This window comes from Dipodomys ordii, unplaced genomic scaffold (genome assembly GCF_000151885.1).
Source record: "Dipodomys ordii isolate 6190 unplaced genomic scaffold, Dord_2.0 Scaffold190, whole genome shotgun sequence".
Taxonomy (NCBI): domain Eukaryota; kingdom Metazoa; phylum Chordata; class Mammalia; order Rodentia; family Heteromyidae; genus Dipodomys; species Dipodomys ordii.
The window spans coordinates 1971272-1985115 of NW_012267406.1; the positions used below are offsets into that span (position 1 = coordinate 1971272).

The 13844-nt window shown below is 42.5% G+C and overlaps 1 protein-coding gene across 1 annotated transcript in view; it reads left to right on the forward strand.

Annotated features, from left to right (window-relative positions):
* Positions 1-2776: 2776 nt before the first annotated feature.
* The window catches only part of Prex2 (phosphatidylinositol-3,4,5-trisphosphate-dependent Rac exchange factor 2), a 172233-nt gene continuing 161165 nt past the window's right edge, over positions 2777-13844 (forward strand). The window contains exon 1 of the mRNA XM_013034479.1: positions 2777-2954. Coding sequence (XP_012889933.1) covers positions 2814-2954 — 141 coding nt within the window. The 5' untranslated portion in view covers positions 2777-2813. The remainder of the gene's footprint in view (positions 2955-13844) is intronic.

Sequence of the window (13844 nt, forward strand, 5' to 3'; positions counted from 1 at the left end):
CACAGCGCCGCTTCTGGCTTTTTTCTTTTTGCTTATGTGGTGCTGAGGAATCGAACCCAGGGCCTCAGGCATGCAAGTCAAGTGTTCTACCACTGAGCCACCTTCCCAGCCCCCAAAAACTTATATTTTAAAAGTTGTATTTTTTTCTCCTGTTATCTATCTTGTGTCAATATAATTCTCAGTCTTAGTCACAACCCAGAGAGGACAGAAGTGCAGTTTTCCTGCTCTTAAAATGTACTGAAATATATTATAGTCTGTGTAATAATTGAGAAATTAAATTGCATCAGTAGAAGTTGATTGATAAAATATCTTCCAGTAAAATTCACCAATATTGGCATACAAAAGCACTTTGGGGTCAGATTCCTCCTTAGCTCTGTAGTTACTCAAATACTGTCTAAAAACTGGTGCTATGCAACTATCTCATTCATCCTCAAGGATGAAGGTTCAGAGATGAGTAACTAAAAAATCACACTGTCAGCCTTTACAATATTCTGTTCCAGATACCTTCTCCCCGGCAAAGGACCTGAAAGACTCTAATCATTGTCCTAAACTTTCAGTCACCATGGATTCCAGGTCCTGCAAAGCTTTGCAGAGAGATCAGCTCATGGTGAGATCACCCCAAGTAGGAGCCATCATCTCAATGGAACTGGATCATCTGTCTCCTCAAGTGATAAGGGCCTGGGACCTCTGTACAGAACTAGAACTGAGGTTAAGGTCAAGAGGCCTCACTTTGACTGATTATTCATGCATACCTCTGCCTCCTACCCCAATTCTCCTCTAGTAAATAAAGCTCATGGTGAGTACCCTGTAGGTGGGCTGAGATTCCTAATCTTGTTCATCTCCCCAACATAGCTGTGTTGATGAAAATACTACCTTTTCACCATTACTTCTGCTTACCTCTGGCCTTTGGGCCTGGGATTTAGGTTACAGTGATTCAGACTTGACTACATTACTGCTTGGAGGTGAGATGTCAGTTCTGGTGACTTATAATGTTGGGATAAAAGGAAATTATGTGAGTCATTGTGTTTTAGAGGAAAATTTTTTTCTAGAACATCTGTGGAAAGCCATTTAATTAACTTAGCTTTTTCATCGAGGAGCAGGCAGCTGCTGGGACGAAGAAATACGTTCATTGATGCCTGGGTCCACTGAGAAGTTCTAGTCATGTTTGAGTTTCCCATTCACTGCTGGATGCATGCTTCCTGTGTCTTCCACTTCTTTTGTTTATTGTTTATCAGGTGCTGGGGGGTGGGTGTCTGTGCTTTCATGTGTGCTGCCCTTTGTTCTTCTGCTACTGGGTGTGAAGCCATCTGTGTTCAAATAGCTATATGCAAAAGCAAGAGGGAGAAGTGCTTCTAAGCCAACAGCTCTACACACAAATCTGTAGTGTAAGACAGAAAGTCTAACTCTTTTTCCTCTCACTGGAAAATACATCAGCTGCAAACCTCGTAATTATTTCACAGTAAATACTTAGGTGAGCATCTTCATAATTTACTTTGGCTGATGCTTTAGAGTTGGGAACAAGTTAACATACTACTTTGTGGACTATGTGAAATTGTCCCATAGAGAAAAAAAGTCATGCATAATAGCTAGCTAAAACTGTATATGGACTGAGTGTTAAATTTTTTGGTATTTGTTAGGTTTGGGCTCCCTTTCCAGGTGAGAAAAGACAGTAAATATAAAGATTAAGATCAAGAATGCTCCATCATTTTCCATATCCCCAATCTAAGGTTATCTATCTATCTATCTATCTATCTATCTATCTATCTATCTATCTATCTATCTATCTATCTATCTATCTATCTACCATCTACCTACCTACCTGTCATCTATGTATCCTCTATCCTCTCTGTGTCTCTCAGTATTACAGCTTTGCCTTTTCAAATCACAGCATTTCTTAGTGACAAAATGGGAACAGTACCCTTGTCTGGATTCTGTGTACTATGTGGATGTAGAAAAATTTCTGGACCTACAGAGTTGTCTAAACAGCACAACTCGGTTGTGGATACTTATTCATCTGTATTTTATTGTATGAGCAAGGGCTATCCCTTTCCTATGCTATCATTTATTATGCTAATTGACTTTTCAAACACAGACAAGGGTGGAGGGGTGAAATGTGTGTGTGTGTGTGTGTGTGCTTTAAAAAAAAATCTGTTTTCTCAAAGAAGAAAACCCAAACCCAATGTGTTTCTTTCAAAAGGTGGGAGGGTCAAAACCATGGTTGTTTTTGTTCCCGTCCAGTTATGTAACCGTGGGGACTAGTTTCTTTGCTTCCAGGATTTGTGCAAAACACATTAAAAGCTACAATGGGCTGGAGTCTCAGGAGCAGCCCTGGAGCTGTCTGGGAGTGTGTCTGTCCTTCTAGGTTTGGGAACCCCGAGTGCTGAGCGTGTGTGTGTGTGTGTGTGTGTGTTTAGCTAGCTGGCACTACACACTTCCCCCAGGGTTGTGTTTCCTCTTTCCTGAGATCTGGCGAAGGGTAAAGGGTCGGAGTCACATGGACAGAAAGCATTTGATTAATGTCCAAGTCCCCGCTGGGACTGAAGAGGCCGCCTCCCCTCGGGCCCGGGCCGCGTGAGGCCGGGGCGGGAGCCGCTCCCGGGGGAGTGTCCTGCGCTGCGCCCCGCGCCTCGCCTGCTGCGCCAGAGTTGCAGCCCGAGCGCCCCCCGGCGCCCTCCTCTCCCTCCCACCCCCGCCCCAGATTCTCTTCAGCATGTAAAAGTCGCCGGTCGGTCCCGACTTTGCAAAGGCGGCAACTTTCCTTTCCCACCACCGGTGGGATCCGCGGGTCCCGGGGTCCGCGCCGGCCGGTCACCATGAGCGAGGAGAGCCGCGGGGACGGCCGCGCCGAGAGCGCCAAGGACGTGGAGAAGCAGCTCCGCCTGCGCGTGTGTGTGCTCAGCGAGCTGCAGAAGACCGAGCGCGACTACGTGGGCACCTTGGAGTTCCTGGTGTCGGTGAGTGGGGCGGGGGCCCCCCGCGCGGCAGCCCGGGGGCCGCGGGCGCGGGAAGCGCGCGTGGCATTGTTTGCGCCGGCTCCGGGGCGGAGTGACGGGGGGCCACGGCTGGTGCCCGAACCCGCGCAGCCACGCCGAGATGCTGCGTGCAGGGACCCCTAGCTCCATCCCGCGGCCCTGGGACCTGGGGGTGGCTAAGTGGCCCAAGCCTGGAAGGCAGAAAAGTTAGCCCCGAGAGAGGGACGCGGAGCGCTCTCCGTCCCGGGACGCTGGGTGGCCCCGTCTTTCTCCTCACTTATTCCCCCCCTTAAAATCCGCCTTCGGCTTGCGAATCGCCGGGGGCCATTTGTTTTCTTTCTTTCTCTACCCTTGGGGAGTTGGTCTGCAAGCTTTGGTTTGGTGATGAAGGGTCTGAGCCTACTCCCTTCAGTGGAACCTGTAGTGAAAAGAGAAGAATCTCTGAATGTGCTCGAGTTGGAGTCCGTTATTTAGAGGGTCCCTTGAGTTGAAATAATCGTGGGGACCTCGGATTCTGGGATAGGGAGGGGGGAGTAGGCAAGGAGCAGAGGGGTTGTGATCTAGCCCAGCTGTTGGATATTAAAGCCATCTGTAGGCTCACCCAGACCTAGCCCTGCAGTCTCCACTCTGTTCCCAGAGGGGTCCTTGGGAGTGGAATGATCAGACTCGGGTCTAGCAACTTTGGGATTTCGTAGAACTGGGCACCAACTTTGTTTTCAGCGTTCAGAGTATCCTACTAGAAGTCTGCTTTGAAAATATTTCATTCATTGTGTTTGTTGGGGGCCAGGGGGGCAGCAAAACCGTGGGAAATTAACTTCTGGGGCCACACTCAAACGGGGAATGTTCCCAGTTCACTGGTGAAAAGTAATATATATATATATATATATATATATGTATATATATGTATATATATATAGAGAGAGAGGATTGGCTTCTGTCCACCCGGATGCCTGGAAGAGTAGCACTCTGAGAAGTAGGCATCTTGGCATCTTTAATGTCGGTGGAATCCTCTAACCTTCTCCGCTTCCTTCACTGAGTTCCACGGCCCTTTGGACTGAAGGGAATGTCTCAAATGCTGAATTTCCTGCACAATTTTGTACAATCCTCTAGAATGCTTATAGTCATGCTAGAGGAAATTCACTTGGCTGTGACAAGAAGGAGAGGTCTCCTGTGATGTCAGATGCATTAATTAGCTTCTCAAAATCAGTGTATCTGAGTCTCCAGGACTACTTTCTTCGAAAAGGTGTAGGTATTGTGGGATATCTTGATATTGATGAAACAGGATTATTGTGTACCCAGTAGAGTAAAGGACTCTGAAAACAACAGGTTCTAAAAGAGACCTAACTTTTAGTAGTTTAAAATTTGGCTTTTGTGAGACTCCCTTGGTAATAAAGTTCTCTAACTTTTGCAGAATGAGTCATTTCTTAAAGTACTTTCTGAAAAGAGATGGAGAAGGTACAGTGCAAATGCTAAATTGCAGAACTAGACAATCTAATCTATCCTTAAAACTGATTTGTCGATCTTTATTTATGTTAGTTTCCCAGGAATCTGAACACCTGATTATTACAATTGAAAAATATTATTGTGTCTTTCTTTTTCATTATTTAGAAATTGTGAACTCTTCTGCTTTTCCTTTTCATTGTCTATTATTTGTATTTCATGTTTGCACACAAACATAGTTGTTTGACCTGAATGTTGTCTAAAACAAAGATTTGCTCTTGGTCATCATTATTCATAAACTATGACCTAATAATACATTATTATTACTATCTCTTTGGGGAATTATTTATAGCAACATTTAATTCCTTCTTAGTGTCACTTGTTCACTTACAGTCAGACTTGTTTTCATATTGGTCTCTTTTACCAGGAGTTTAAATCAACTTCCAGCCTGATAGTTTCTCTTCCAGGAACCTCTTCTAAGGGAGCCATCAGAAGTAGAGACAAACAATAAAAGTTATTTAGAAATGAAACAGCCACAGCATTAAACAAGTGGAGTGGTAAAATTGATGGGGCAAAAAAATTGATATTGCATTTTTAAGTCAAATTTAAATATTTGTACGAGAGTCATCTTTTTAGAATTGGGCCATTACTTTGGCCTTGCTTGACATGGATGCATGATGGCTTATTATTAGAACATGGAGGAGGTAGAAAACATATTCTTAGTTTTACCAAAAATGTAATTTTACTTAAACACAAATAAGCGACCCAACTGGTATTATTTCTCTTGATTAAAAGAACACAGGAAGCTGGGTGTGGATAGGTCATGCCTGTAAACTGCTCAGGAAGCTGCGATCTGAGGATTGCAATTCAAAGAAGCCCAGGCAGGAAAGTTTGTGAGCCTCTTATCTCCAATTTACTACCAAAGAGCAGGCAGCGGAGCTGTGGTTCAAGCAGGAGAGTGGCAGTCTTGAGAAAAAATATTTAGGGACAGTTGGACACGAGTTCAAGCCCCAGGATTGGCACCAAAAATCAAAGAGCATAGGACCACAGTGGATGATATCTTCATATCTTAAAATTTAGAGTGCTCTGTTCTTAATTCTAAAAAGAACATTTTGTTCTATTCCTCCTCTCTCCCCCCAAAGTCCATAGCATCACCAATTTCCTCTATCTGCTTTGCACAGCGTCATTCTACCTAACACCTTACTTGTTTGAGAAAAGCTTTGTGCTTTAAGATAGCTGTTTTTACTTAGAGTAGTTTGCTCTTCCCATGGTAGGCTATGTTTGTCTCAGGCTTCTGCCTTTTTCTTTTCTTTTTGTTGGTCGTGGGGCTTGAACTCTGGGCCTGGGCGCCGCCCCTCAGCTCTTCAGCTCGAGGCTAGCACTCTACCACGTGAGCTCTAGTGTCACTTTTGGCTTTTTCTTTTTGTTTATGTGGTGCTGAGGAATCAAACCCAGGGCCTAATGCATGCAAGGCAAGCACTCTACCACTGAGCCACCTTTCTAGCCCCTGCCTTTTTACATTTATCAGAGTCCCATTGTGCATGCAGACTGACCTTGAACTGACCATCCTCCTTTCTCAGCTTTCCAGTGCTTGGATTACAAGCTTGGACTACCTTACTGAGCTTCCCTTTTACTTCTTGAGAGGGGCTTGCTTACTATATCTGGTGGATCCCTACTGGTTTTTCAAGACTCAGCTGCTCTTTCTCCCATGGTGCTTTGTACCTAATTCTATACCATGTTTACTTCTGGCAGCTAAAGTAGTTGATTTATTTCCCTCTGTTTTGTTGTACTAGAGCATAAGTCTTTGAGGCCCAGGCTGTGTCTTGCTTGCCTGGGTTTTCCTAGAATTTTGTGTAGTGTTTGTGACATTGTAAGTGATTGATAAACACTTGTTAAATGAAGGAATAAATTGATGAATCGATTCATCCTCTGTCTTCTCCATTTTAAAAAGATAGTACCCCAGTTATCCTTAAAATTGAATTTCCTTTTTTCCCCCAGTTGATCTTAGGTTTCTTTAGCTTTTCTACCTCACATGTGGATTTGCAGAACAAAAAGTTTCAAATTAAGCATATGGTACCTGCTTTGAAATCAGAAACTTGACTAAAATCAGGAATCGAGATTTCAAAGACTTTCTAGTGCATTGAACTTTAATTCATCTATTTAGTGTTTTCATCTGAGATCATGGGTAGGGTATGTCATTGAGATAAATTATTTTTAGAACATCGAGAAGATGATAAAGAGTGACCTAATTTGCTTCTTGTTTTACTTGAGGTATAAAAATTTTAAAACATTTCCTCTCAAGAGATGATTTTATAGGTTGACTATCCACAATTTAATGTCCAAAGTCTGGACGATAGAAGGTTGCGGCCTGTTTCCTGTTTGTAGTCTGGTGATACAGCATGCTAAGATCACAGACCTATTTGGGTGGACAGAGAAAGGACAGACTCAGGATCTGTCAAGGGTGTGCATCCTGTATAGGAGCGCAGGGCTTTGAGCTCAGAAGGGCCCTGGCTTGGCTTAATGCTCAATGCCATCTTGAAATTCTAGCTAATTTTATCTTTTAACTTAGGACACAAGCAGAGCAGATACATGAAAGAACATTCTTGGATTTTTGTACCTCTACTAACACTTTTTCTCTAAATTTTGGTCAAAGAATTGAAATTTATTTATTGTTTTACATTTATATTTATTTTATTATTATCTTTTATTGCTACTTAGTTTTGTTTTTATCCTGGAGCTTGAACTCGGAGCCTTGGCTCTGAATTCCACCACAAGGCTGGTGCTCTATGTTTCTACTTTTAGCTTTTATTTACTTATTTTTATACCTGTCCTGGGGCTTGAACTTAGGGCATGGGATGTCCAGGCTAATACTTTACCACTTTTGAGCCATAGCCACTTCTGGCTTTTTTGGATTCTTTTTGGTTATTTGGAGTCTCACAGACTTTATACTTTCTTGCCTTGGCTGGCTTCAAACTGCAATCCTTGGATCTCTGCCTCCAAAGTAGCTAGGATTACAGGTATGAGACACAAGAGCCTGGTTTAACTTATTATTTATTTATGTATTTATTTATTTACTGCAGTCCTTCAGGGTCTCAGCACTGTCCCTGACCTTTTTCACTGAAGGGTTACTCTACCACTTGAACCACAGTGCTCTACTTCTGGCTTTTTGATAGTTAACTGGGGAGAAGAATCTCATGGACTTTCCTACTCAGGCTGGCGTGGAACTGAGATCTTCAGATCTCATTCTGATGAGTTGCAAGATTACAAATTGAACCACCAGTATTTGGTTTTACTATTCACCAATGGCTGTTTAACTTACTGTCTAACCTGAGACCGCTCTGAGAGAAAGCTAGAGTGCTGTCACTAATCACATTAGGAAGCAGATGGAAACTGGAATTGTTCCCAGTGTGCCAGAAGCTTTTTCTTTGGAATAAACTTCCATTGCCCTATGGATGGCTATGCCAGACTGTATACACCTTGTCATAATGAAATGATTTTGATATTTGTCACTTGTTCTGGCTTTGACCTCAGATACTGGAAAATTTGAGTCTTGTCTCTAATTTACTGATAACTTTAGATATTTCTAAACTTCTCAAGCCCACTTTCCCTTACTTGTAGAAAAGAGGAAGTAGTAACATTCTCCAAGGTTGCTGAATGAGATGGTATATATGTTGGGCTTAGAAGTGGACCCTGTACATAATTAATGTTATTTTCTTTACAATGCTTTACTTGTTAAAAGGAGTTAGGAATATGGATTAGATAAATTTTTCAGTTATATTCTCTTCTATACATTTTCTAGGTTTTGTATTTCTCTTCTGTCAGTGTAGAGCTTTTCTTGGTATTCTTTATGCTCAGCTGATTTTTAAGACAGAGAGACAACTTTATATGCTATACAGCAATCATCAAGTTCCTGCGGTGCCTTGTAGTATATTCTTCATCTGATTTGGTCTTTGAGTTCTTTCAAATGGTGCTCCCTAAAGCTCCTGGGCCCTACCAGAGGGATAGGGGTTGCTGAATTTCCTGGCTAGAGGCTCCCAACCCTGACTGCTCCCAGAATAGTCCTACCTTCTTCAGATTCCTCATCCTCTCTTAGAAAAATCATTTCTCTAGATGGTAAATTCCCAGAGAATAGAGACTGGAAAATTCCCAGAGACCAGGGACTGTGCATTTACTTCCTTTGTGTACTGTTTTGTGTGTGTGTGTTTTTTGGTTTGGCTTGAATTTAGTGCTTTGTAAATAGCAGGTGCTTACGAAAACAAACCCGCAAACAATGCAGATTGTGAATGAATCTGAAAACAATTGCTTTCAGTCCTGAGAAGATTCTTGCCAGCACAGATGAATTAATTCGATGCATTGGGTCTTGCAACCATATGTTGCAGACTGAGCTACATCACCACTACCCCAAGACTCATATGTTGATGTCCTAACCCTTGGTATTTTGGAAAGGGACTGGATTTGTAGATAGGGCCATTATAAAGATGATTGATTTACAATAAGGGTGTTCGATGGTTTATGTGACTAGTGTCCTGAAAGAGGAGAGTTGGGCCCACAGAGAGATGCAAAGGATATATGAACACACACAATAGCCAGGCCTTGGGTGACCCAGGGAACAGGCAGCCATTTATAAGCCAACGAGGGAGGCCTAACATCTTAGTCTTGAAAAACTTCCAGCCTTAAGAAGCATGAGGAAATAACTTGTTGGTTTAGTTTTCAGTGTGTGTGGTATCATATTTGTTAGCTTACGTTGGATACTAGAGATGTGAAGAGAAGCTAGACCTGGTGTTGTCCATGATTTTTTCATAATGTATTGGAGAGGAGACTGAAGTGCACAGACATCGCTGTGTTGTGTAGCAGGTGTGACCTTAGAGCCGTATGCAGAGTGGCACGGAGCCACTGGGGAGCCACTGTGGGAGTCAGGGGCAGATTGGGAGAAGTGACACAGGGCTGGCCTCTGAAAAATGGGAAGGAATGAGCAGAGAATTGTCTGTACCTAAAGAGCAAGCAGTACAATATGACAGTGTAGCAGCGCTTGACACTAGAGGGCTGCTAACATGTTCTTTGTGCTGAGATTAAAAAAAAGTCCTGCATATATGGGTAGGGAATAAAGTATACTCAGTCCAGTTGGAGAAAAGCCCTGTTCCTTAGGGTACTGACTTCAACTTTAGTCAATTGTGAGTCATTACTTTTCTGGACAAGCAGGTGTGGAAGGCTGAATCTGGGAAGGGGGTAGCCATGGAAAGAAATTGCCAGGCTAGGATTTTGAGCTTCACATGGGGGTTCTACACACACACACACACACACACACACACAAATTTTATGAGCTTCACATGGGGGTTCTACACACACACACACACACACACAAATTTTATGAGCTTCACATGGGGGTTCTACACACACACACACACACACACACACACACACACACACACACACCCTCTTCAGCAGTCCTTCAGAGAAGACTCTTGTTCTCTTTAGTATTACGTAGGTTATAACCTACCAAAAGTTATTTACTCAGGATGAGCAAGGGCCATTAATCATAACTACATGAGACATAAACAGTACATCTCCTACATTGCAGATTTCTGCTTCTCCAAACTGACTCTGCTCTTGGGGTCTGCAGACATACCTGGTTTTGCTCCTAAGTTCTAACCTCATTTGGTCTTCCTGGCCGAGTCCTATTGGCTGACTTGCCTGGCTTCCTTGTTTACCAGTCATTAGTCTGAAGATGAATACATGAGGAATGGCAACAGAAGCTGCCTTCAAAATAAACTGACTTTCTTCTATAGTAAATACATTAGGAGCTCAATGAGATTCTTTTTGTCATTCTAATTTTGGAGCACAAATCCTGTGGCTTAAAGCCCACTCCCTACATCAAGGATGACTGTTGAGCCCTATGATTTACTACATAATTATATCTTAGCATTATATGATTGCATTATTATAAGGATAGTATCTGTTAAGGTTAGATTGATTTCTTTGCAAGAATTCTGTTGACAGGACTGAGAAACGAAGAGTGGAATCCAGCTGTCCATTAAGAGTTTCTGCTGTTACACTGTCCAGGTAAAGTTACGTGGAATGTCTGATGTAAAGTGAAAGGAAAGGAGAAGAAAAATCAAAAGCAAACCAAAACACAAAAACTCAAATAGCCAACAATCGTGAGCCATTTTGGGGGTAGAATCTTTAACACATCTGTCTATTAAGCAGGGAGAGTTTAAGTAGAAAGATGGCTCTTCTCTTGGTTTGATCACTAGGGGTGCAGAGCCATTAACTGAAAAGTAGAATTTAAAGTAACAATAGCATGAGGAGCTGAAAAATGCATTTGGCATTGGACAAGGTGAGCTGGGCTGAAAATTATGCTGTGATTTTTGAAGATTGGAAAGTGTAAGTTAAAGAGTTTGAAGCAAAAGTTAGATATCCAGAAACTGATTTAGAAACCATCATGTGAATGAGGTGGTAGGAGGGAAACAATGAGAGGAGGAAACCAACAAACTAAGACAGGAAGCTGGAGAGCTAATATTTAAAAGTAAGAGAAAGTGTAAGGTATACCACAATTGTAACAAAGAAGGAATCTTTCAAATGTCACACCTTTAGAGAAGTAGGCACTGTGAAGACTAAAGCCTACAGGAAGTCTTTGCTCTTGGACTTCGTTATGTTAGTACTGGGTCCCCAACTCAAAGACTGGGTGATGCCCCTTAGCTTTTTTGTTCAAGGCTATCTGTCACTTGAATCATAGCTCCACTTCGGGTTTTGTTTTTTTTTTTGGATGGTTAATTGAAGATAAGAGAGTCTCATGGACTTTCCTGCCCAGGATAACTTCCAGCCCTGATCATCAGATCTCAGTCTCCTGCATAACTTAACACTACAAATGTGAGCCATTAGCACACAACTCCTTAGGCCTTTAGCATTAGTATGTGTGAGCAAATGGGAACTGTAACAATGAGCTGAAGAAGCAGATGATGAAATTAAAAAGAAGTTGAGGGGCTGGAAAGGTGGTTCAGTGGTAGAGTGCTTGCCTTGTATGCATGAGGCCCTGGGTTCCATTCCTTAGTACCACATCAGCAGAAAAAGCCGGAAATGGCGCTGTAGCTCAAATAGTAGAGCGCTAGCCTTGAGCTGAAGAGCTGAGGGACAGCGCTCAGACTTCAGGCCCCACGACCGACCCCCCCCAAAAAAGTTGATAGTAAATACAAAGAGAGAAACGGTTAATAGCACAGAGATATTCTGGGGTGTTGAAGGAAGATGAGGGATAGGAAATAATACAAAAGGGGAAAAAAATGAAGCAACCACAATGGAGCATTGCAATAGGCAATGACATCTTCAGATAAGCCACTGGGGGGCGGGGAGGGCGAGGGGAGGAGTAGGCATTTGGCAAAATTCACCAAACTGTACTGCCATGGAACATGCCCAGTGTAAAACACCATTGCAGATGCTGAGAATGAGCCGTCTATCTCTTGTGAATTTTGAAAATTGTGCTGCTTCTGTAGGCTGTAGCTTGTAGAACTGCCAGGGATGGCCTGTGTGCTTTTAAGAGCATAGTCTCCACACTGTAATAGAGCAGAGACAGAGCAGGGACTAAGGAGTGTGAAAACCTGGGTTCAAATTTTGGTACTGAAACTCATATGCTGTGTAACTTAGGGATATGTAAATCATATACTCCTTTTCTTTTTTTTTTAATTTAATTTAATTTAATTTGTGAACATACTGTACAGAGGGGTTACAATTGCATGGGCAGGATAATGCATACATTTCTTACCAAGCATTGCAGCCTCCTCCTTTGTTTACCCTTCCCATCCCTTCCCAGCCTCCCCCAACCCCCCCATCCCAATCCTTCTCCTTCCCCCCCCCCCCCCCTTCCCCCCCCCCGCACCGACGTTGTAAAGCTCGTTTTGGACATGACAACTTGTACTTCTCATTGTTGCATCAGATCCACCTGTATCCTTAAACAACTGGTTTTTCCCCATCTCCTCCACAAGTTATACTGACATCAAATATAGTGAAAGCAGGGGTTATACTGTGGGGGAGGGACATACAAAGCAACAAAGAGATAATCTTATAAATGCATTAGAAACACATGCATGAAAGAAAAAACATTAAAATACATATCTAAGGGTTCATTTTCCTGACATCACATAGGTCCCATGGTTTCCCTTATTTGCAATATCTAGTATATGTATGAGTCAAGCGGAAAAGGTCATATACTCCTTTTCATGTCTCACTTGCACATTTGGAATACAGGCATGGTAATAATCTCCTAGGGCTGGGTAGTAATCATTTTCTTCTCTTTGCTTCTTCCCTGCCTCCAACCTCTCTTCTTCACACCTCAGAGACTGAGCCTGGCCTGTGATCAGGTCTGCTTCCAGTCACCTAGCCTCTCCCAGCCCTTTTCTTTCTAATGTGGAAGCCTAAGAGACAGTGGAATAGACATACAGGCCCCAAGATAACCAGGGCCTGTGGGAGAATAGGGGCCACTCATCAAAAAAACTGTATGATACATAGCCATAGTTTATTAACATCAATACCGGATAAAATCTGTGTGCCTCTCTTTTGTTGCATATTAGTTTGATCTATAGTTTGTTTTGATTGGCATTCTCTTCCTTCCTTCCTTCCTTCCTATCTGTCTGTCTGTCTGTATTTCTTTCTTTCTTTTATTTTTGTCAATTGTGGGCCTTGAATTCTGGGCCTGGGCGCTGGTCCTCAGCTTTCTTCAGTTCAAGGCTAGTGCTCTACCACTTGAGCCACAGAGCCACTTCGGGTTTTATGAGTGGTTTCTTGGAGATGAGAGTCTTACAGACTTTCCTGCCCAGGCTGGCTTTGAACCGAGATCTTCAGATCTCAGCCTCTTGAGTAGCTACGATTACAGGCATGAGCCACCAGCACCAGGCTTTGATTGGCATTTTTATTTTATTTTATTTATTTAATTTATTTTTTGGTTGCTCATGGGGCTTGAACTCTGGGTCCCTTAGCAGATCAGCTCAAGGCAAGTGCTCTACCACTTGAGCTACAGCGTCACTTCCAGTTTTCTGGTGGTTTATTGGAGATAAGAGTTTCACGGACTTTCCTGCTCTGGCTGGCTTTGAACCAGCCTCCTGAGTAGCTAGGATTACAGGTGTGAGCCACCGGCACCTGGCTTGATTGACATTCTTACATGCTATTTATGGCATTTAATTTTTACAGTAGGTAGCTTTTTATTATTCCTTATTAAAAGGTTAAAAATATTAAAATCACTGACATTTTAACTTATTAAAATTGTATTAGCTATATGGAAATGAAGATCATTAGTTTACAACACTGCAGTTGTAACTTCTAGGAAAATGTTTGCTGGGAGAAGTTTTAAAACTTAGTGTGGTTGAATCATTTTTCTCATCATATTAAGAAGAGCTATTATTATCCTGACATATCTAATAAAAAATCATTTTCTAATCTTTTTTTTTT